Here is a 21,720-nt window from a genome sequence, read left to right on the forward strand (position 1 = left end):
GATAGTGAGTAGCGTAGCAGTGAGCCCTTGTTAATTAAATGACGGCCTCTTCTTGGCGTTTTCGAAGTGTCTTTGAAGAGGATTTAGATAAAGTTTTGAACAACTCGTAGATTTATACTAAACCAATTAGATTATTCGCTCTCGATTTCTATCGCGTTATAGTTGACTCGGGCTGCCTCCTCGTCAACTATCACGCGATAGAAATCGAGAGCGAATAATCAAATTGTTTAATAGAAACACGATTTTCAACCAATCAGCGCACGTATTTTCTTAGAACTGTTTTGTAAAATAATTTGAAGTATTTTAAGAATTGCATTTTGACTTTCGCTGTTAGCTGGTTACTAGCCTCGGTGAAGAGAAGATGAAAAGTCTCTCAAATAGACCTTATTGTCAAGGTAATACCTCAAGCTATCTTTAGATCACACCCGGTTTCGGAAGTCGCAGAGTGGCCTAGAGGCCCAAGCGACTTTACACGCATTGTCATCCTGCACGAAAACATGCACACAATGCACGTGGTAACATTATTCGCGGAGGAACTGAACTGGTTACCTCGTCTTAAAATAACTTGAGATGAATTATCTTGGGAATAAGGCCCACAATGGGGATTAACTTTCTTATCCTTCATCTTATCCTTGACATTTTCAATTCCAAAGTTCGCCACCTTGGTTGGAAAGATTGTCCACGCATGGCTGTCAAAGAAACGTCGGTGTTTCGTTTACACTTTTGGAAAAGTATAATTCTGTTAGCTTCAGGAGTTCCCGAGTTATGATATGGTAAAAAGTGACATTTAGTGACATTCACTCAGCAACATTCACTCAGCTTATGACAAGAAAAGCACACTGGCAAATATCCAAGAAGGAAGTTCATCGCCAAACGGGAATTTCTTTTAACTCGAATTAGATCAGAACAAAACTGAAGTAGAGGTTAATTTTACTTAATTTAATTAATTTTACTTAGAAGTTGTTGCTCAGCTAAAGTGAGTAAAAACTTCCAACTGTTCTTAGCATAACATTGAGTCAATAGCAAACCTTATTTAACTCAACCGCCTCTTTCAAGACTCTACTTGCAGACTGGGTGATTTCCTGAAATCATAACAAGAAGGAAAAAATCAAATATAACCAGCATGAAATGCATTGTAAAGGACTGATATGAGTTTGTTGTCGGAGACGTGCTGTTTTACCAACTTACGTCAAGTTTGATGTCATAATCGTGGGGTCTTCCCGTGCTGTTTGTTATAACGAGTCCAATTTCGTCATAAATGACGTCATGAAGACTGTAGAGAGGACTCGTTTTTTTCTCAGTGAAATATCTGTTTTCCCAGGCCCCCGTGTGTGGATCAAACCGGTACTAAGGACGAAAAGAAGAACAATTCATTCAGACTGAAACACTAACAAAGTGGAGAAGCACATGGTACAGCAGAATCTTTGCTGACGTCATAGGTTACATTTTCCCTTATTATCACACGACTACGCGTAGAGAAGGCATCATGTAAAATAGAATCCTCCGTTGGGAAAAAAGATGGCGGCTGTACATTTTACCACAGACATGAGAATTTAATGCAGCCCGTTAGGCACAAGGAAAGCCATATTTTTGCAGTATTTGTCCCGTACTAACGACACTGTGTATGTTAGGTTTGAAGATGTTAGAACCTTTCTGTACGTTTTAATGAGCGTTGTTCTGGGGTTAGAATCATGGGTAAATTAATGTACCAGTCGCCATCTTTTTTCCCACGGAGGATTGACTCCAAACGTAGGAGCTTATGAAATTTAGAAAATTGATGAAAATTTATAGCTCTTTGGATATAGTATTGAAGGAGACAAGAGTAGTAACGAGCCAATACACCTGTACATTCTTTGTAAAATTTGAGTTTCTAGACCCGCGTCACACAAAAATATTGTATTTAAAGTGCCACTGAAACGAAATTTTCGTATGTGAGATTTTTGCTTAGTAATAAAGTTTCAACCTTACTTGGAAACACTGCAGACTTTTTTTTTCGCATACGGTAAACGAAAACTGCTTTTTCAGCCGTTCGAAGTTGGCTGGTTAAGCCCAAAATTGGCGGCCATCTTGGCGCGGCCAAAACAACCTAGTGACGTCACTGGTTGTATTACTCTCATGCCGCGCTGAAAATTTAGAATGATTATGGGAGAAAAGAATACTGTTCGAAACCCCCCAAAAAACATCTTAAGGACATCTCAGAGCTGTAAAGCAGATAATAACAGTAGCCTTAGACATGAAGAGGTGGAGAGTCGATCCTGGGGCTTTTCAGTCTATTTAATTGGATATTTGCAGGATATTTTATGTAAGCAAGCAAACGAGTGGGAGTTCTTAGATCGCAAAATGATCGGGACTCTTGGTGAAATGGCCACCACTCAGTTAAACAATATCTACACTCATAAAGTAAAAAAGACATGAAAACAAGAGAAAGCGGCTTTTGAAAATATTATCCGGATTGCTACTGCACGAATCGCAGCAACAACGCTTCGAGGAAACCGGACGCTTTGTGAGTTTCACCGCGGACAAGATTGTGCTACAGTGACCTTTAGTCCAGTTGTATCTGCTACATCTTACAAGTTATCAAAACAGCAACAATTTAAGAAACCCTCTTCTTTTATATGAGGGAGCGAATTTAAACTATAAAGGTAAACTAAGCTGCCATGACCCTACAGGTATGTTTTCAGGAAACGAGAGAAAGCGTGACAATGTCGGCGGCGAAAGGTGATATATGCAAATTAGTTCAAATTCTGTTTAATAAACCTTCGAAAGCAGTGTAAACTAGTGACGTTTTAACGAATTGCTTTGAATTTGGATACTATTAAATGAAGATCATAGACATAAGTATGTGCTAAAGAACTCAAAGTAATCCATCGACCGTGAAATATTGCAATTGGGAGATACGTGTAAAAGGGAAGCGAAATTCCCGCTTTGTTTACACTGATACTTATGCGGCGATAAAGCAAACCCTGCTGCGGATAACAATTTTCAAAGATACATTTTGTCTACCACAAGAACTCTCACTTATTAGTATCATAAAAAGATGCCCTCTTTGTGCAAAGAAGTACTCGACTCAAAGCTTGTGGACCGTTAATAACTTCGTGATTGTGCGGATGGCTGATGCGCTTACGGCTTTTTCTACAGTAAAGTTGCCGAGGATATATTCGAACCTTGTGTAATAGACCTTAGATAAACGTGAGAATCCAAATTTCAGAACCAGGCTGAAAACAGACGACGAAATATCGTGTTTAGGCTTTAGGACGTGATATAAAAGTTGCCACACTCGTCTTCGAAATCTCCAATCGAGTACTCAAGATGTTCGAAAAGTAACTGAGCTGTTCTAATCTGTAGCATTTATTTTGGTGAATCTACACTCTTTGGCGCCCTCCAACGTTCATGATATGTATTTCCTGTCAAGACTGGACAGAAATTACAAGGTAGAAAGCTAGCAGGTATCGACAATATGAAGAATAAACTTGAATAAATCAAGTGAAAACAAGAGAGAATCTATAGCGCTTCTTGCGTGAATACAACCAGTGACGTCATAAGGTCCTTAAACTCGGTTCCAGAGCCCGGACACAGTTTTGCTCCAAAAAGTCGATTTCAGCAGCTAAAAAAAGCACTTTCCGTTAGGATTTGACAGAAATAAAGTTCACCATTATTTTAAGCACGTTTGAAATTACAAATTGGGCTAATAAAAGAGAGTACGAAAATTTCGTTTCAGTGGCACCTTAATACAAAGGGACAGTTAATCGTGTCGTGCCTTTTCAATATTCAGAGTTAAAATTTTTGTTGCTCGATCGGGCACTAAGGTGAATGTTCCTTATAGGGATTGAAATAAGCTATCATGAGTTTGTTATCTCAGAACTGGAATTGATTGTGCTTGATTGAACAAAGTAAGCGTTAAAACTGATTCTTAATCTTTACCTGTGGTAGTAATTTCCAGCCATGTGTGGCTACCATGTCGACTGCTTCTAACACAAAGTGAACTGTTACGTCATCCATGAAGTAAGGGAGATTGATTCTAGCAAAGCCTGGTCTGAAAACAATTCAGCAACTTGAATTAGCAGTGCCCGGCAACCAGTTTATTATAGAATAAATTGTGACTAATTCGACAGTTTCACGCACCCTTCTTCCAAAATGACCACTCCTCCATTTTGTTTATGAGCGACCGTCACCATTGTAATTTTAGAAACGTTTATTCCAAATATGATTATCTATCGTAGCTTTTGTATATCTTTGTAAACATTGAACCGTTTTTGCGATTACTAGTAGAGAAATTTAATCTTCAAAAGCAGCAACAAAGCCCAAAAAACCGAGTACATTTACGGGACGCTACCAAATAAAGGTCGCTAAAATTTGATCAATTAACATGGAATTTATATGACGTTGTCCCCGGCATAAATGAATTCGCGGGCATTATTTAATTATGGTCAGTATCATTACGTCAACTGTAAATAAATCTTCAGACGTATTTTGTTTACATTAAAAAATGTTTGCCTACTTCATTACTTCCAAAGGTTCCTTACATGATACCTCTACATCTTCACTGCAAGATAAAGTAGCTATTCAGCAATTTGTGAAGAAATAAAAATATTTGCAATCAAAAAATGCGATTCATTATTTGAAATTGCTTTTAACATGAAATCATACTGATTTGACAAATCGTTGCTTTAAGAAATTTGTATTGCTTATCACTCTTGGAGAAGCCCATATCAACACTGATGAAGAAACCAGTAATTGTACATAATGATCTACATGGGCGTAGGTTGAAATATCAGCATATGGAGGCTGTGAATAAACAATGTATTTTGTATTTTTCATTTAAGGTTTCTTTAAGTGGGATATTACGTTAGAAAATGAATAAACAAATAAATAAATAAATAGTTAAAGTGCACCTAACCCCCCCCCCCCAATTTTTTTTTATTTTTTATTTTTTGCTAAAACGAATTTACTTGTAATTTGAAATAATTCTGCGAAAAAATTATTGGATTCGGTTAAATCCTTGATTTTCTGTACCCCGACGAAATCTCGAAATAGCTCCAAAACACCGCCATTTGTTTCACGACCGAGTTTGAGGAGAACGGGTCGAGCGGCTCTTGTGACGTCTACCCCGGAAGGTTGAATATCTCACGTCCTCTCATTTCCTTCAGGATGGTGCAATACACATTCGAAAAGTGCGCAGAAACGCCTTCCAGAAGTGCTATCGGCTGTTGCAGCAATATCCCAGATTTAAAGAAAGATATACTTTGCAATTTACTAGCGATGATCGGTCACTGGTACAATAAACGTATCAAGAAATGGTCTATTGTTCCGGCTCAACATCTCACTTTCAGCAAAAATGAATAGCCTTTTGTTCTTGGTAGCCCTGAGGGACTTCGTCCGAAGCCAAGCCAAAATCGTCGCCGTTCTTCGCAAAACTTTCGGCATAACAATTAAGCTGCACTTGGGGGTGGGCAGCGTAATTTTTTTCTCTCGTAAAGTCAATTCTCACTGGTGTACCCTAAGGCAAAATTGACCGCCGCTGTGCGCATCGAGGTGATCACAATTCAAAAACTAATTATCCACATGTGTCGCATTCGGACCACGTCTCTCTAAATGCAACCCCCGGTTTAAATCCCTTTTTATTCTAATTCCGACTCGTTTTAATAGGTATGCTGCTGAAAACATTCGTTGTCTGTCATTCGTACGGCGTTATAACTTTTCTGCTTTTTATTAAGTCGACCGCGCGGTGGTTAGAGTGAAAACTGTGTGGCCGAATTTCTGTTTTTGCGCGTATAAATCTTTCTCTGAAACCTGGCAATCGTCATGGAAGTTATTCTTTTTCAATTTTTTTAGTGTTCGCAGAGCGTCCAGATTTTGACTCAACTGTTTTCAGTCGAGCGCGCGGCACTTTATAAAAGAGGTGTGACTTTTTAGTTTTGAAAGAGCGCCGTTGTTTTCAATCAGGCTCGCAGCAAACGAAGGTGTGATCACACACGCTAATAAAAGAACACTTAACCTGATGAATGAAGCGCGGCATTTGAATGAACTCAATTTAGTAAACAAATCTAGAACGGTGGAGTCGTGATTCACAAAAAAATACGTTGAGAGTAAAGCGAAAATTGAAGACGTAAACGACGGTTGATTTCGTCGAACCGAAACAAGCGAACTGACTGTGAGAACCATTGAAGACCTCTCACTGGAAGTACTGTCGGAATTTGTTCCGCAGAATTTCAAACACTATTTTCAAAATTTTCTGCTTAAAGCCAACCAGCAATTTGTAGAAATACTACCGAAAACCTATATCTTCTAATCCCGCAGTATTTATAACACAGCCGGCAAAGTTGTGTGATCAATCAGACAAGGAGCGTTACGACCAAATATACTGATATGTAAATAGCTCGCAACTGTACGCCGCCAACCAACTCTTATTTCTCTTTCGATTTAGATAAAAGTCGAAGATTAATCCTTTAGAATCACATGATAACAAAATTGTTAGACTCACAGAGTGTTTCGAAGGTTTGGAAATCAGCAATGCGACAAACATTCTGTGCAATAGTGTCGAAAATATGACCGCGTAACATTATCTTCGGACCGCTTAGGAAACACATCCTTTTCGCTTATACGACGAATTTCACTGCAAACTTTGAAAAAAATTTACATTGGTTATTTGGAGTTACGACTTAAAACGTGTGACAATGTGAAATCGGTAATTGTATGAAATGTTTCCTTCCACCTCGCTTCCCGCAACTTCAAAAATACAGGTCCAAACAATTCTACGATTTTCAATCGATCAAAGCCAGTGTTTTGGAGGTAATTAAGTCTCGAAAACTGCAACACATACGTCGCTCTTATAAACATGAAGCATTCCAGAAAGTAAAACAAAAACTGGATTTAGAACAACCATACCTTGACAAAATATATTCTCGCTGAGGACAAATGTAAACGGGTAAAAACACGCGTGGGAGTCTTGTGTTTAGGTAACGAAATTGCCATCCAAAGCAGTCCTTGAGTTTTCTTTCCTGCTTCTCGTTTGCCTGCTCCTCCACTTTGTATCTAGCTTTCCGTGCCTAATATGCAAGCAGCTCGTCCGCAAAGAAATCTTCCCAGTCGTTGCTTGAAATATTGCAAATTGTTCTCAAAGCTCTAATAAGCAGCGAGTTCACAGTTGTCGAACGTGCACGATCGAGGTTTATTTCGGAGTCTTCCGAATCGAAACTTAACTCTGACTCCAGTGACGAAAAAGAACTGATTCTGAAACAACACTTGGACGTTTTAGCCCCAAAATATATTTGAACGATTAGTTTTGCTTTCCATTTTCACGAGCAAATGCAGAGAGCTGACTGAGGCGTAGACTGTTCACAGTCCCCTATTTTTCCGAGAGATCGTAGATGTCGATCGTTGAGTTCGATGGGCGGCCATCTTGCTCTCTTGATGCGAGCGAAACTGGGGAGAGTACAAAATGCCCGTGGGTAGTGGCGGTGGGGTTAATAGCGTGGGGGTGACGGGGCGGAAAAAATAGGGAGACTGTAACAGCTTCCCTCTGTCTGGTGTTCGCTGCGTTAGTTGCTCCAGCAACGGCAACACCTGATTGGTCGAAGGGACAATAGAGTTCATCAGAGCGTAGCAGATCGTTGGCAACTTGAGTGACAGAAACTGACATTCATCACTTCGCGGCTCAGGCCAAAATGGCATCGATTTCAAGAGAATTTTCTGGAGAATGTTCTGATTTCGATCGTCTGTCTGCTTCTTGTCTTGGAGGATTGGTGTTAAAGCGCGAGCAAAAGGAGGCCGTTTCTCGTTTACTCGAAGGAAAAGATGTTTTGGCGGTTCTTCCAACTGGTTTTGGCAAGAGTTTAATATATCAAAGTTTCGTTTTGGCGAAGGAAATGGCTGAAAGCTCCGTTGGTTGTTCTTATTTCCGACTGAAATTTTACAGTTAATGCCACAAAGACGGCACGCATCTGAATAATTGGAATTCTCTGCGGGCTTTGCCGCTTTTTTTGGAGTCAGAGAAGAGTTCTTCCGTCCCGCATTCATTCGACGCAACTTAGTAAACCTTCAAAATGTTTCGAAATTCACAACACAGTAACATGAATTTATATCATCATCCCTGATTTGACAGGCTTTTTCTCAGGAGAGGAGATTGTTAATTGATTTGATTAACGGAGGCGCCAAACCGGCGGCCGCGCCCCTTGAACACGAGACAGAGTGAAGCTGTTACAGTCTCCATATTTTTTCCGTCCTCCATCACCCCTACCCACGGGGCATTTTGTACTCTCTCCAGTTTCGTTCGCATCAAGAGATCAAGATGGCGGACCGTCGAGCTCAACGATCGACATCTACCATCTCACGGAAAAATAGGGGACTGTGAACAGTCTAACTGAGGCGGCATTGTGTTTGGTTCCTGGGTAGACGTCATCAGCAACCACCGCCCCAGACTTCCTAAAACACGGTCGTGTAACACTTCAAGCGCGACTTTGAAAGGGCATAGGAAATCGAGGATTCAATCAAATTCAAAACTTTTTTCGCCCAAATGCTTCGAATAACAAGTGGATTCGTTTTAGCGAAAAAAAAATTAGGGGGTTAGCTGCACTTTAAATGAATAAATGGATAAATGAATTTAAAAAAAAACAGAGTTAATATCATTTGAACTTACTTCTCGTGAGATTCAAGAAACCATGTAAATTTTCTTGCTATGGTCTCGTTTATTCCCAGAAGATCCTGCGAAATAGTTAAGTAAATGGTTATATAATGTAATTTCCTACAACAAGTACAACTAACAGGTAAAACAAGCACGTTGTTCGTGTGACAAGTAACCGCTGCGCTAGATAGAATTAGTACTACATGTTTAAAGAACGCGCCTGTTCTCTTATCTCAGAGAGGCCTAGGACCACGAATAACGGCGGACTTTTCAATTCCATGCAATCACACTTTCGTCCCCAGACTCTTCCTTCCCCTTGACCATGCAGTCCATCGTGAAGTGAGTGACCCTGGAAAGTTCCGATTGGAAGTCCGAAAATACCGATCTAACAACGGAACTCTCGAGGATCGCTCGTTCAAGTTTGCGCAGTAAGGAACGAAAGTCACGAGATACGATACTGACGCAAGCACTTCGGTTACCTGTGCGTAGGGTCCTGCGCATGCGCATCCTCCTCGAGCCTGGATGCCATAGAGATCATTCAGCAGCACAGAAACAAAGTTATGATGTAAAAACTTTCCGCTGTCCTGATGATGAATTAGCATAGAAAATATCGGCAGACGACGAGCCCTGTGGTTCCCCAAAATAGTAATGTTTGGATTTTTGTGCCATACTTGAAAGGCATGTCTGTAAAGTTGGATTAAAAAAAAATAGACCATCAGATTGATTTTAAGTTTAATAAACAACGCCGAGTTGTATTTTACATGACACATGCTTTTAACCAACCTGCATAATTCGTCTTCTCTTTCTTCAATAACACGGTCTCCAACAGCCTGGAAAGACACAAGCTACCACTGATTAGTTCACCCAGGATTTGCATTTGTCAGTCAACTTGTTGTAATCGATACTGACTCTACTATAGTATTTTACTAGAGTAGGAAGAACATATACCAGCTCGTAAATATTGATTTTAATATTCACATTTAATATAATGGTTAATATTTATAACCAACACGTAACTAGATTTAATTGTGAAATAAAGATTCTAAGGGGTATATTTTCCATATCAAAAGCTATGTTTTCATCAGAACTATCTTGGGACTGAAATCACTGGCTATGATCTTTATCCGAGAGAAATAGAACAGGAAGGTTTACTATGTTACTTACAGCAACTAACTTTTAACTCCAAAAGATCCAAAAACTAGTTTATCAACTTAAACACGAAGGCGCGCTATATAAGGAGTCTTCCCTGGGAAGACTAAGGCTCATTTGTCAGTCACAGTTGACGTGCGAGGGTCAAATTCAAAATGGCAGGTGATTTGAATACACGAAATGTAAGCTGTAAGTGAATTAAAGTGTCTTTGGTGTCTCTACTTGTCTCTATTTCAAGAAATCATGTTTACAAGAGGATTATAAAGTGATATTGTTCCACTGTTCGCAATGTCTATGCGAATAATTCTTCTGCAGTTGGACCCGGCTTATTCGAACTCGGTTATTTCGAATTTCCGTTATTTCGAACTCAAAACCATTTTCCTTGGTTTTGCTCTTCAGTTATTTCCTATCGGCTATTTGGAACTCCCACTATTTCGAACAATTTTTCGTTTACCCTGCAAGTTGGAAATAGCGGGCTTCAACTGTATTTGTTATGTCAAGTCCGATGTCAGTGGGTATTGTAGAATACTGTCAGAGCGTGAAGCAAGCAATTTTTGAGTGAATTCAAAATTAAAGGGAGGAGCTTATGCTCTTTTATAGCGCGCCTTCGTGTTTAAGTAAGTTAACGATAAAACTAATCATAACAATTCGTAAGTACGATTAAAGAGCAGTTATCGCGACGTGGACGGATAACCTTAATCCCTGGTAGGAGGAGGAGTTAGATCTCTGATTATAGCAAGAAAAAGGCTTGACTAGCAGTCAATCCTTATTTAACTGAAAGCCGCTTTTTAAATACAATGCATTTCAAAAACGGATGATGAGGTGTTTGGATATAGCAGTCGCGTTTTTTAGTTGTTTGGCTGATAGGCTCCATAAAAGGCTGTTGCAATACCCGGGGTGCAATATAGCTGAAACGCTCAATACGTAATATATTTATATCCGATCTGATTAACAGACGTACAAGACCATACCAGCTCGCACTAACTGCCTCCTGCCATCCATATCTTACCTGTTTAAGTTGGAAGACCATACCAGCCCGTATTGACTCCACAATAGCTGGTGTTCCACCTTCTTCTCTTTCTTCGATGTCTTTTAGATACAAATGCGTGTCACGTGTCACCTGCGTAAGATTACGAAAAAGTCGTTATTATCAAGTATATACACGCGTGCTTTAAGGTCGGCACACATGAGGCGACTAGTCCCTACGACTATTCCCCTGAAGAGTTTACGCGAAGGGACTGGTCGCAGGGACTGCCCCACCATGGAACAGTTCACATGAAGCGTGTTGAGGAACAAGTCGCAGGGACTCGTCCCAAAAATTCAAACTGGTTTGAATTCGTGGGACTAGTGGCAGGGACCAAAGTTGGTCCCTGCGACTAGATTTTGAAGCACAAATGGCCAGTTCACACGATGGGACTTGTCTCCACGACTTGTTGCAGGGACTAGTCGCAGGGAGTAGTCCCCTCATGTCCGCCGATCTTTACTGGAAAATACACCACTTGTAAAATTCATACGAAACTACATCCGGGATTCGGGTGGCGTATTTTCCATATCCTCACTTGTAAAGATATTGATGACTTCACTGATTTCATTTTTGACTCTTAAACTGTACTTAAATTTGTTGATGTATGATGGAAACATCTTCGGATCCTCTATTTAACCAATACTTTTGTTGCAAAATTTAACTACAAAGGACAAGTAGTGGAAGCTTAATTTGTCTTCCTCGATTAAACAGAAGCTTTATAATGTTTAAGTGCGTATTGTCGGTATGGTATGCTAGTGTCATAGAAACCCGAGAACTTGTTCCCTAACCCAAGAGCCTAATAACTCTCACAATTTCAACTTTGAAATAGTTACTACTGAACTATTATAGAGGCTACCTCACCGATGGCACCTCTTTACAAATTTAGCCTGTATCCGGTGATGCCGGTGTCATTTTTGTGCCTATATAGCGTACGCGAATGCCGCTCTTGTTTCAGGATTCTTTCAGCGGCGGAATATCTCACGAGAACGGAGCAGCAAAATACTCGCCACGAAATCCCGTCAGCTCCGCATACTAGGTCTTAATTCAGCATTGTAATGTTTTTTCTACATTAGAAAACAATTGTTATTATTTTATTTTTTTTCGTCAATTCTGAGGTGACTTCATACATCGCAAAAGTGACAAAATGTCAAGTGGCATATGTTTAAAGGAGAAGATCACTCCAAAAAATGTGTATTTTTTGTCAAAGCTAATAAAAACCTCGCAGTAAGTTTAGCCACTCACTGAGGTTTCAGCCTCTATAGTGCAGCTTTTCCTCATGAAACTCAGTTTGTCTCCAAAGAAACCCAAAATTCGACATTGTTGCCGCCATTTTGAACAGTGATCAACAGCCAGGCCGCGTTTTCATGACGTCATTCCGTCCAAGAGATTTTGTCCAAATGGCTTTCGGCAAGCCTTTTAACTACCACTCTGGGTTATGGCTGCTCTAAAGCCATATTTGTTTGAGCCAAACTTGCTCCAAACTCCGAAAATGATAGCAGTTAAGATAACGAAGTGGATAATCGCTTGGAAAAAAATACATTTTGCTGACCTTGTGACGGATGCAAAGACAGTTGAAGGGTTTTCTTCTTCTCGCAATTTCGCCTGGCAGTTTCATAATGGCGGCCTCTGAAGTTGGCTTCTGAAGTCTTCAGGATAGCAGGCACTTTACAGGCTGAAACTTCGGTGAGTAAAAAAGCTCAATGTTTACTTGCTATAGGTGAAGACAAAAAGGTAAGCTTTGGAGTGACCTTCTTGATGAACAAGTCGAACAATTATCACTGAAAGCAGTTGTCAGTGTAATGGGTTGGGTATTGAGGTAACGTCAGATCAGGTTAATTCAACACTTATGCATACGATACTTGAGTCTAGCCTATTTTATATTTCGCAAACGCGGCACATAAAAAAATCTGTTCAGAAAAGGTAAAACGGTCTTACAGTTGCTAAGTATTGAACTTACAAAGATAACTGTCCCGCCGCCACATCCGCCGGGCACGGGATTTCGGAAGAGTTTCTTTTTGGCGATAAGCAAACCTAAGAAATATATTTGAAAACACTTAAACAACACATTTTAGCCATCGTTTATTAGGTTAATATGTTTGAAAAGGCTACAAGTTGCTTTGTGTAAAACACGGTGAGCAATAGAAGAATACCGTTTCCTCCAGTCTTTGATTTTACTTGAGATCCAAGTTTTTCATGGATTATTGTTGTTACTTTAACTTATGTAGTTTCAATATCTGTGCATTAAAAAATGACGATCACTCACTGTTGATAGCCTTAGAAAAATGTGACAGAAGTGTAATGTTTAGAATAGCAAGACTGCAGTGATATACACTAGACACTTCCGAATTTGTTAAATATGTGTCAATCCTTAATGAAAGTTAGGGAAATGTGATTGTGAAGGAAATCTTTAAGTTTTTCTCTCGCGGTTTCATAAGAATGTGCATGGGTGATGCTGAGGGCTGATTTGGCTGTTTCTCGCATATGGTCGAGGATAGTTAGCTATTAAGATGATTTTCGTAGAACATTCGAGCAATATGGCAAAAATTAAGTCACCAAAAAAACCTCATGGCATGGTAATATTTTGAATACAGTTAATATATAGATTTAGGCCAGCCTAAAAGCGTAGCTCCTAGGCCGGGTTGTTCAGAGCCCGAGTAAGCTAACCCAGGAAAAGGTAGAATTTTGATTTGAGTTTTCAACTTTGCAGTGAGGTTTTCTGTATATTGTTTGGCCATCTGTTTTGAGTTTTAATGATCACCATATAGCCAAAAGAAAGCAGGAAAAAACATTTGTATAGAAGAAAAGGTTATAATTCGGTTACCTTTTAATCCTGGGTTAGCGTTAACCGCCTTCCGAACAATCCTGCCCTGTTTTCAACAACCTGTCATGGGCCCGCAATCCAATCGAAAACCAGCGTTTGGTCAGCGGTCAACATCAAGAAAACGCGTGACCTCGATGAGCTGTAAACTTGAGCCCGCGATATGGTCACATGATACTGGTCAGTGGATACCTTGTCTTGACAGATGTCAATTGATCATAACATGGATGTCCAATATCAAAGAAGTTCACGGTAAAGCAAGGATGCGTATCACTGTTCACCTATTATTTGGAGTATGGCCGCCATGTTGCGCGACTCCGTCGTCGTCGCCGTCACCGTCGCCGTCGTGCGTACGCGCCCACGAGCAATACCGCTAGCCATGATAACCATGAGAAAATCAACTCATGGGTTTCCTTTTCTTTCTTATATGAGTATGGAGCTCCGCTTGGCGGCCTTTCAGGCCGCCGGAGCTCCGCTAAGAAGAACTTATCGAGACTGAAGCTCTCAAGCTGACCCCGCGAGAGAATTGAACTTGAAATTATCCATATTTCAATTCGAACAGACGTTTCGCGTTAGTTAAAAACACAATAACACACGCTTTAAGCGATCTTACGAGGTTTGACATTAACTTTCTCGAGAATGCTTGAGAACTCAATCGCGGAGTCACTTAGAGAAATGAACTAAAAGAGTTGTTTTAAATAGTATTCTAAAAGTTACCGTGCTATGAGTAGATTTTCAGTAAATAATTTTTGCCCTTATTGCTCGAACTTTGAGAGGAATCCGTCTTAATTGTGATAATGCTAACAATATATGAGGTAAGATCATACCAGGAGTCCCAGGTCCCCCAACAAACTTGTGAGGGGAAAGGAAAACAGCATCTTTGTAGCTAAAAGAAAGAAATAAGTAAGTTAATTGGCTCAAGAGTACTTTTTCACTCCACCAGTGCTCAAACTGATCATTTGAATTGGCTTGATATATCAACATTCAAGGGTTTAACACTCCTAACAATCAGAGCATTCCATGATAGTCTCTTGTCTTTGATATCAGGACAGGGTAAACAATATAAAATGATGTAATCAAAGGTCGAATACAGACGCCTCACTGGTAAAGTAAGCTGATAGTGAACTTGTACATGACTTTCCCGTGATAATAAAAATGAATAATGGTAATATAATTGCCGAACTGAGATGCACTTCATAGTAAATGGTTTGAACCCAGGGGTATGGGGTATACCCAGGACTGATGACAAACTTTACACGAGTCTTTCAGCCAATACCATCATAGCTAAACTGACCAATCACGTTCAACGGACCCGGCTTATAACTTCATCGACTGACAAACACTATTCACTTGACTCTGAAGATGACTTCCGCTCAGGTTGTCGAAACGTCAGTCACCAACAACAGTTCTTTTCAGAACTAGCCTCACCCGGACGATCACACTATACGAACTGAGATACGCCTTATTGGAGTGATTTGTGGTTTGCTGCTTTCCTGGTCAAATTTTGTGACCAATTCAAATTTTCATGCAGTTTCTGTAGTTTCAGTGTATCCAATCGTACACACACATCAGTGATTCAGTCATCTCAAAACAATTCACAATTGAAATTTGAAAAAAAACACCTGTGTTTTCCGCGTTTAGCACCTGTGGCGTGGATTTATTGTCAGCCCTTTTTGCGCTTTGTGACTGGCCAGACCTGAGTTTTTGATTTTTTTTTTTTTTCGGTTGAAGCCAGTCACCTACAGACCTGTCTATTGAAATGGAAGGTTTCTCACCCATTCTGTGTTGGGTTCATGTCGATGTTGAGGTACGGACCGGCTGTGGCATAATCCCAGAAAGATAAGGCGCCATATTTGTGACACAGTTCAGCTACAGCCACAGTGTCTGTCAGGATTCCAGTCACATTTGAAGCTGCTGAAAACGCCACGTACATGTCGTACTCTGCTAAACGGTATTTCTGTTAAGAAAGCAGCAACATCACTGAAAAGAGTTCGCTTTTTTAGAAAAGAATTGAGAATGATTAAATAGAGACATAACTAGCAAGGCTAAGGAAGTATGAGCATACAACATACGAACGAAAAAAGGAAATGAAATTCTCCCAAGCGAGATTCCAACTCACGTACAGTGGAAAGTGAGGGTAGTCCCCGAGGGTACCCCCCGTAAGTACCTCTTTTCCTTTCTAATAAGCTCGTGTTAAATATCATGTAGTTAACAGATTGACGTAAAAAAAGAGAATCGCCATGACTACGGCAAGAGAATACAATTTGAAATGAAATTACTGACGTCAATTACGACTGAACAGCAGATTTATGTTTGGAAAATGGCTGACCGCCTGACATTAGCCGGCGACAGTCGTCAAACATATTCCTATCAATTACTTCAAGCAACCTAAAGGGATTTGAATGATTCAGTAAATGCGCTTCAATTAAGGTGACAATTAACTGGTGGTTCAGGGGAACTTAACTCCCATGAGTTTCAGAAAATAGCACTGGAAGAAAATCTCAACGATTCGCTGAAAAATAATCTTACTTTTGGAGTGAATCAAGCCAAAAAGCCAATCAGTGGAACATGTCAGACAGTCCCTTTCTTTATACTGACGCGTTCTATTCGGTTAATAAAAAGCAATGGTTAAACAATGGTGTACAAATAAACATTTAAATGTGGACTAAGCCTTAGTAACAGTAACTGTTATTTTTACCTCAATGGCGCTTAAAGTGATAATTAAAGATTATAAACGTGACTTATATTAATCTGAATATGGCTTTAGAATCGTTTCTTGGTACCCGGATACACACTGTGGTGATCATTGAAACTAATGAAATGGCCTGAAAAACGAAAACGTATCAAGGATAGAAAAAAATTTGTCCAAGTAGTTTCAAAATATCTTCTCTTAGCAAATATTGAACCGGTGCTGAGCAGCAAGCGAGGGGTGAAAGGGCATTGTATGAAACACTGCTAAATTTTGAAACTACCACAAAAATGATCACGTAATTGAATGTTACCCTAAGTTTGGCCTCCAGCATCCTCATATTGACTGTTCCTTGGTTATTATCCTGTATTCTGACGATCTACAACGACAACGATGACAACACAGCTCGACACAGTAATGGCAACCAAACGATCATTCTTATACAGCACAATGGTAGTTATTCAGTTATCACTGAAGCATGATACTCTGGACTTACAGCTTACCAGTGATGCCATTGCATTTGATTTTGCACGAGTGACTGACATTGCCAACTTGAAAAATGTTGCTTGTTTCGCCTCGTAAAGACAGCTAGTTAATCAATTATTACTGTAGTCAGCTTACTATTGATTGTAGTTCAATTTTTAGCACAGCATTTGAATAGCTCCATGAAATGTTACGTTCGTAATCGATAAGACTCTAACATGCTGAATGTAGATAACTACGTGGAGTATACCATTATTTTAATATCACATCGAATAAATGTGAGGCTATCGGGTCAATAACTGACATTTCAGCGGTGGTGTAGTCGACATGTATCCCAAGGACCCTACTCAGCACCGCTCAAACAAATACTGTACTATCGGGTTTTAGAGCGCTTTGCGATTGAGTGTCTTAAGGTGGCTGAACACAGTTTTTGATACCTGTGTTTCATTCACCTTTTTCTCTAAAACCCTTGATCTCTCGGTCGCCAAAAATGGCAGCAAGCAAGTTAACAACACAAACTTTGGTTTTTTGATGGTTAAGCTGACTTATGTGCCGTTGCCATGGCAACACGAATAAAAATAAACAGGCCTTTAAAATCGGTTTTGTTTATTTGTATAAAATCTAGTCATTAGATTTTCTTTATAATTTGCATGCAACAAGCTTGTAACGATTCTCACAAGTTAACACCATTTTGCTAATAATTTAACAGAGAGATCTTTAATTATCCCTTGTTGAAGGTTTACTGGAATATCTAGAGTTTCCTTTGTTAAAGTTCAATTATTTTCGATACTCCAGTTACTTATTTCCTAAAGTATTTTCGTGCCAAATTTCGTGAAATTCTAATGAGTGGTTCTCGAGAAAAAGGCCTATTTCCGAGAGTGCAAATTTTCATTAAATCGCAATTTTTTGACTTACTACGCATGCGCTGCATTTAACTTGGTTCTTTCGGTAACAAAGAAAAAGCTGAGAATTGCTGAGTTCTTTCCATCTTTACCTTTTCTAACATATATTTGTGATAAAAGACTAAAGCCATCAATACACTGCGTTCAATTATAGGGGAAAATAGCACAAATACTGCGGGTGTCGAGTAAATAAAATGATCGCTCTATTGACGGCATGTTTGTTTTTTTGCAATCCTCGTGCGCGTGCAGAATTGCATCAGCAAAAGCGAGCGCGAAAACTGTGTTCGGCCACCTTAAAACCAAACCAAACCAACTAGTAACCAATTAGACTAACTTAGCCAATCTCAAACCATAGTAAAACCAAAACCGAAACCTAAACCAAAGTAATTGCCTGATTACTTTCGACACTCACTTTTAAAACCGCTCTATGATCATGCAGTTGTTACCATTATTATAGAACTACCTTTGTTCCTGTTTCTTTCCAAGGTAAGATATTTGAGTGGTGTTCAAATGGCCCAACAAACACAACCTGAAAAAGTAACAAACGTATTGAATTGATGGAGATTATCTTAGTCACCACAAATACTGGATCGCTTATCTTCGGTTTCTGTAACATGAAGCGACTAGGAGTATTTCTACTCCCCTTTAGATGGGATGCTAGTCCATCGCAGGGGTGCCACCAGCATTAACTTTGAATGGAGATAGGCTTTGTGAAAGTAAAATGTTTTGATCAAGAACACAATACAATGTCTCCGACCAGGGCTCGAACCCAGGCCGCTCGATCTGGATTCGAGATTAGTACTAACCATGAGGTCACCGAGCCTCCCACGATCATCGCTTCAGAGACATCTTAAAACGATCAATAAAGTGTCTTGAATGACCTATTTGTTGAAGCAAAGATTGTTTGTAATACTCACAGATTTTTCCACTACTTTTCCTGTTAATTGTAGAGCGTGGATTAATTTGTGGATGGCCCCCGTCGTTCCGCTTCCTGTGAACACAACCACATCGTCTTTTCCAGCGTTTACGCATTGTTTGATGATATCCCTGTAATAAACATCGCAGTTTGTCAAGTTTGATTGTTTTGATTTGTACTTAGACAGGGGACTGAGGCAACTGGACCTGAGACGGGCAAACCTTGATTGCATAAATGAGTCAGTTGTCAACGGAATGAGCTTGAATGAAAGCAAGTGATGGAGATGAGTGATAACTACAGTACGAGGGAAGCACTGGCTGGTAAGTTAAGAAACCACAAAGGCATTGTTCACTTTAATTTTTCAATGAACATCCATCAGCAATTTTCAAGTCATTTTGGGATGCTATTAGACTTTCTAAAAGTCCTTTCCAATAATTCTTCCCTGGCCTCTTGGTTTCGCTGTTGGAAAGTACTATAAAAAAATCTTTTTCGTGTATAGCTTTTGTTCTCGGATATACTTAAGGATATGAATTTTATGGAAGCATTTTAATATGGTCTATCCAACTTAATTTCAAGTCTTTGAAAAAAGGACAGGGAAAAGCACTGGAACATGAGGCTATTTATCCGACCAATACGTGTTTGTTTACTTACAGACGCGATCTGAGCTCCTGCGTGATCCTGATCGTTTGAGAGAATCAAGTTTGGACCTCTCCAAGAAGAACAGAGCCGTTCCTGCAGTTTGTGTAATTGCTGAAGTTTTAGTTGATTTAGTGAATGACCAAGTTTCTTCTCTACAAAGAAAGGGCATCGCAGCAAATTTGCATCGGCCGTTTTACCGACTTTTATAATATCGTGTTGAAAGCACTCGTCGATCGATGAAGTACTTTTGGGAACAGTGCTTTTATTCTCCGCCGTTCGTTGCGACTTCGATTCTCAACGTTATTTAATCAGGAAAGCTTTACAGAATTAAAGTTCTCCCCGACTAATTCCGTCTACTTTAGTTAATTCGGATTCTTGTCAGTATAAGCTAGATGTACATAAGTCTATAGCCGTTTGTCAGGCAGCTCTCTGGTCGATCGCAGGTTAATCTAAACAAAAACGAACAATTCCCGATCGGTTTAAACACGGTTTTGTATTTCCAGGAGGCGTTAATCTATGGAACAGCTTTTGCCGTTTGTCTGCTGGCTACATACTGCAATGTACACAAATAAGGTTATTTGAGTTAGGGAGCAGTACTTGTAAACGTTTTGATGGAAATCATTTTCTAATTTCGCGACGATCGCGCGCGGAGCACATGAAAAGTTAGAAACGTCATTATTATATGGCTAGCTCCGTGAGCGGGCAAGATGAATCAAATCCTGCGCTGTGATTGGCTACCCGAGCGGGCAAGATGGAGCTGTCTTGCCCGCTCGGGACTACCCGCCGTGTTCCGCAAAAAAATTTCCCCGAAAGCCATATAATAAATCCTTTATTGACCAAGCTTGTTCGGTCAAGATGGCTGGATATTGGCCCCGTTCTTTTTTTGCGAGTTTATGGACCTCGACTCCGTCTCGGTCCATAAACACGCAAACAAAGAACTTGGCCAATATCCAGCCATCTTGACCTCACACTTGGTCAATAACCCATACATCATGTTTTTCGCGCCAAAAAATTTACGCTCTGATTCATATTCCTGCAGGTGAAACAAGTCGACCTCTAAATCTCGCGACTTTTGTGGCAAGTCTAGGACGCTATGAATACGTCGTGTAAGTCAGCAAGCTCTTTAGCCGAGTGCATGGGAGGAAACTAAAATAAGCTGGTTTCATTATTACCATTACGGTTTTTGCTCATTCAACTGGTTCAATTCTCAGAGAATGGTTTGTTCCGTACAAATGCCTTACCGTGCCTCCTGTCTGAAAGTTGTCGTCTGCCGTGACGTCACACTTGTTGTTGTATGAGTGTTGGCGTAAAAGGGGTACACATAGTCCCGAATGTAGTTTTCAATGCAACTGAGAGGTCTGGTGACAAAAATATCACACCTGTTTAGTAAGAAAAGCCTCATTTACTGTAACAACTGACACGTCATGTGATTTCCATTCCATAAAGCTACCTTCTCTGAAACGAGATAAAAATCAATCTTTTACTCCATCCAGTCAGAACCTATCCCTACATGGAGCAAACGTTATCAGATGCGCTAGCTGTTCTTCTAAAATTGTTTTGTCACGATGGTGTGTCAAGTTATCTCTTTCCTTTGTACAAAATTCCTAAACAAAGTGAGTAATGAGATACCAAACACTGAACAAGAATTGTCTAGACCGACAAGGATTGAAGCGCATTACAAACAAGTAGCATTACAACTCAAAGAAATACATTCTCAGTTTACAATGAGCAATTCATGGCCCCTTCAATCATCAGTGTGCCTTAGTGAGTATTGAATTTGTATTCTATTAGTATTACATAGCTTCCCTGGACTGTACAGTGTTATTAAGATCCACTTACTCTGTATGGTATTATTAAACCTACTTACTTGCCTGAAGCCGTGTAATCGCAGTAAATAACTAATAGGATAAAAAAAAAAAATAGATAAATAAGATACAGAAACTATTTAGGGATACATTACCTTTTAAGATTCTTATCCTACACCAGAATTCCAAAAATTAGCCCAGGGCTAAGAAGAGTGTTATCCGGGAAATGATTCTTCGCCTAAAGAAGGGGAAGATACCTTTTGACAGTTGCGAGAATTTCAATGCAATTCATAACCAGACTTTAAGCCTGAATGTACATCGTGGGTTAACAAAGAGTTAATTTAATTAGGCTGTTTGTTTTTCTCTCCCTACGTCGAGTCCCAGTGAGTAATTATAAGCTTTTATTTGTCCATGAACTTAACTTATGGCATGTCTCCAAATTTACACACATGTAAACTTTAGTAGGCATGTGGGCGATTACTTACATGAGCTGGCTAGTTCGGTTTGTCAATGTCTTTCAGTCCAGCCCGCAGGCATTATTTTATTTTTAGCTCTTTCTACCGTGCAGAATTGCGCAGAAATGATTTTGGCACGGTTTTAGCCGGTCCAGGTCGTGTTATCGGCCCCTAGGGGAAATCACGGGCAACTCCTTCAAGGAAGCCAAAGTGATTAAAG

General features: G+C 39.8%; 1 protein-coding gene across 2 annotated transcripts in view; it reads right to left on the minus strand.

Annotated features, from left to right (window-relative positions):
- LOC110048790 (uncharacterized) overlaps nt 1-21,720 on the minus strand; it is a 30,332-nt gene that overhangs the window by 6,274 nt on the left and 2,338 nt on the right. The window contains exons 3-18 of one of the 2 annotated variants that reach the window (XM_089289577.1): nt 21,108-21,138; nt 20,482-20,598; nt 18,603-18,732; nt 18,149-18,214; nt 16,614-16,679; nt 15,387-15,568; nt 14,439-14,497; nt 12,751-12,824; nt 10,779-10,889; nt 9,404-9,450; nt 9,100-9,304; nt 8,636-8,700; nt 4,499-4,543; nt 3,922-4,033; nt 1,189-1,347; nt 1,029-1,082 (exon numbers count right to left, since the gene is read on the minus strand). In XM_089289577.1, the coding sequence (XP_089145703.1) occupies nt 1,029-1,082; nt 1,189-1,347; nt 3,922-4,033; nt 4,499-4,543; nt 8,636-8,700; nt 9,100-9,304; nt 9,404-9,450; nt 10,779-10,889; nt 12,751-12,824; nt 14,439-14,497; nt 15,387-15,568; nt 16,614-16,679; nt 18,149-18,214; nt 18,603-18,732; nt 20,482-20,598; nt 21,108-21,138 (1,523 nt within the window). The remainder of the gene's footprint in view (nt 1-1,028; nt 1,083-1,188; nt 1,348-3,921; nt 4,034-4,498; nt 4,544-8,635; nt 8,701-9,099; nt 9,305-9,403; nt 9,451-10,778; nt 10,890-12,750; nt 12,825-14,438; nt 14,498-15,386; nt 15,569-16,613; nt 16,680-18,148; nt 18,215-18,602; nt 18,733-20,481; nt 20,599-21,107; nt 21,139-21,720) is intronic. The other variant, XM_089289576.1, reaches the window with a different exon arrangement.

The sequence above is a fragment of the Orbicella faveolata genome, unplaced genomic scaffold (genome assembly GCF_042242905.1).
Source record: "Orbicella faveolata isolate gen_17 unplaced genomic scaffold, um_ofav_v1 contig_2, whole genome shotgun sequence".
NCBI classification, from domain to species: Eukaryota; Metazoa; Cnidaria; class Anthozoa; order Scleractinia; family Merulinidae; genus Orbicella; species Orbicella faveolata.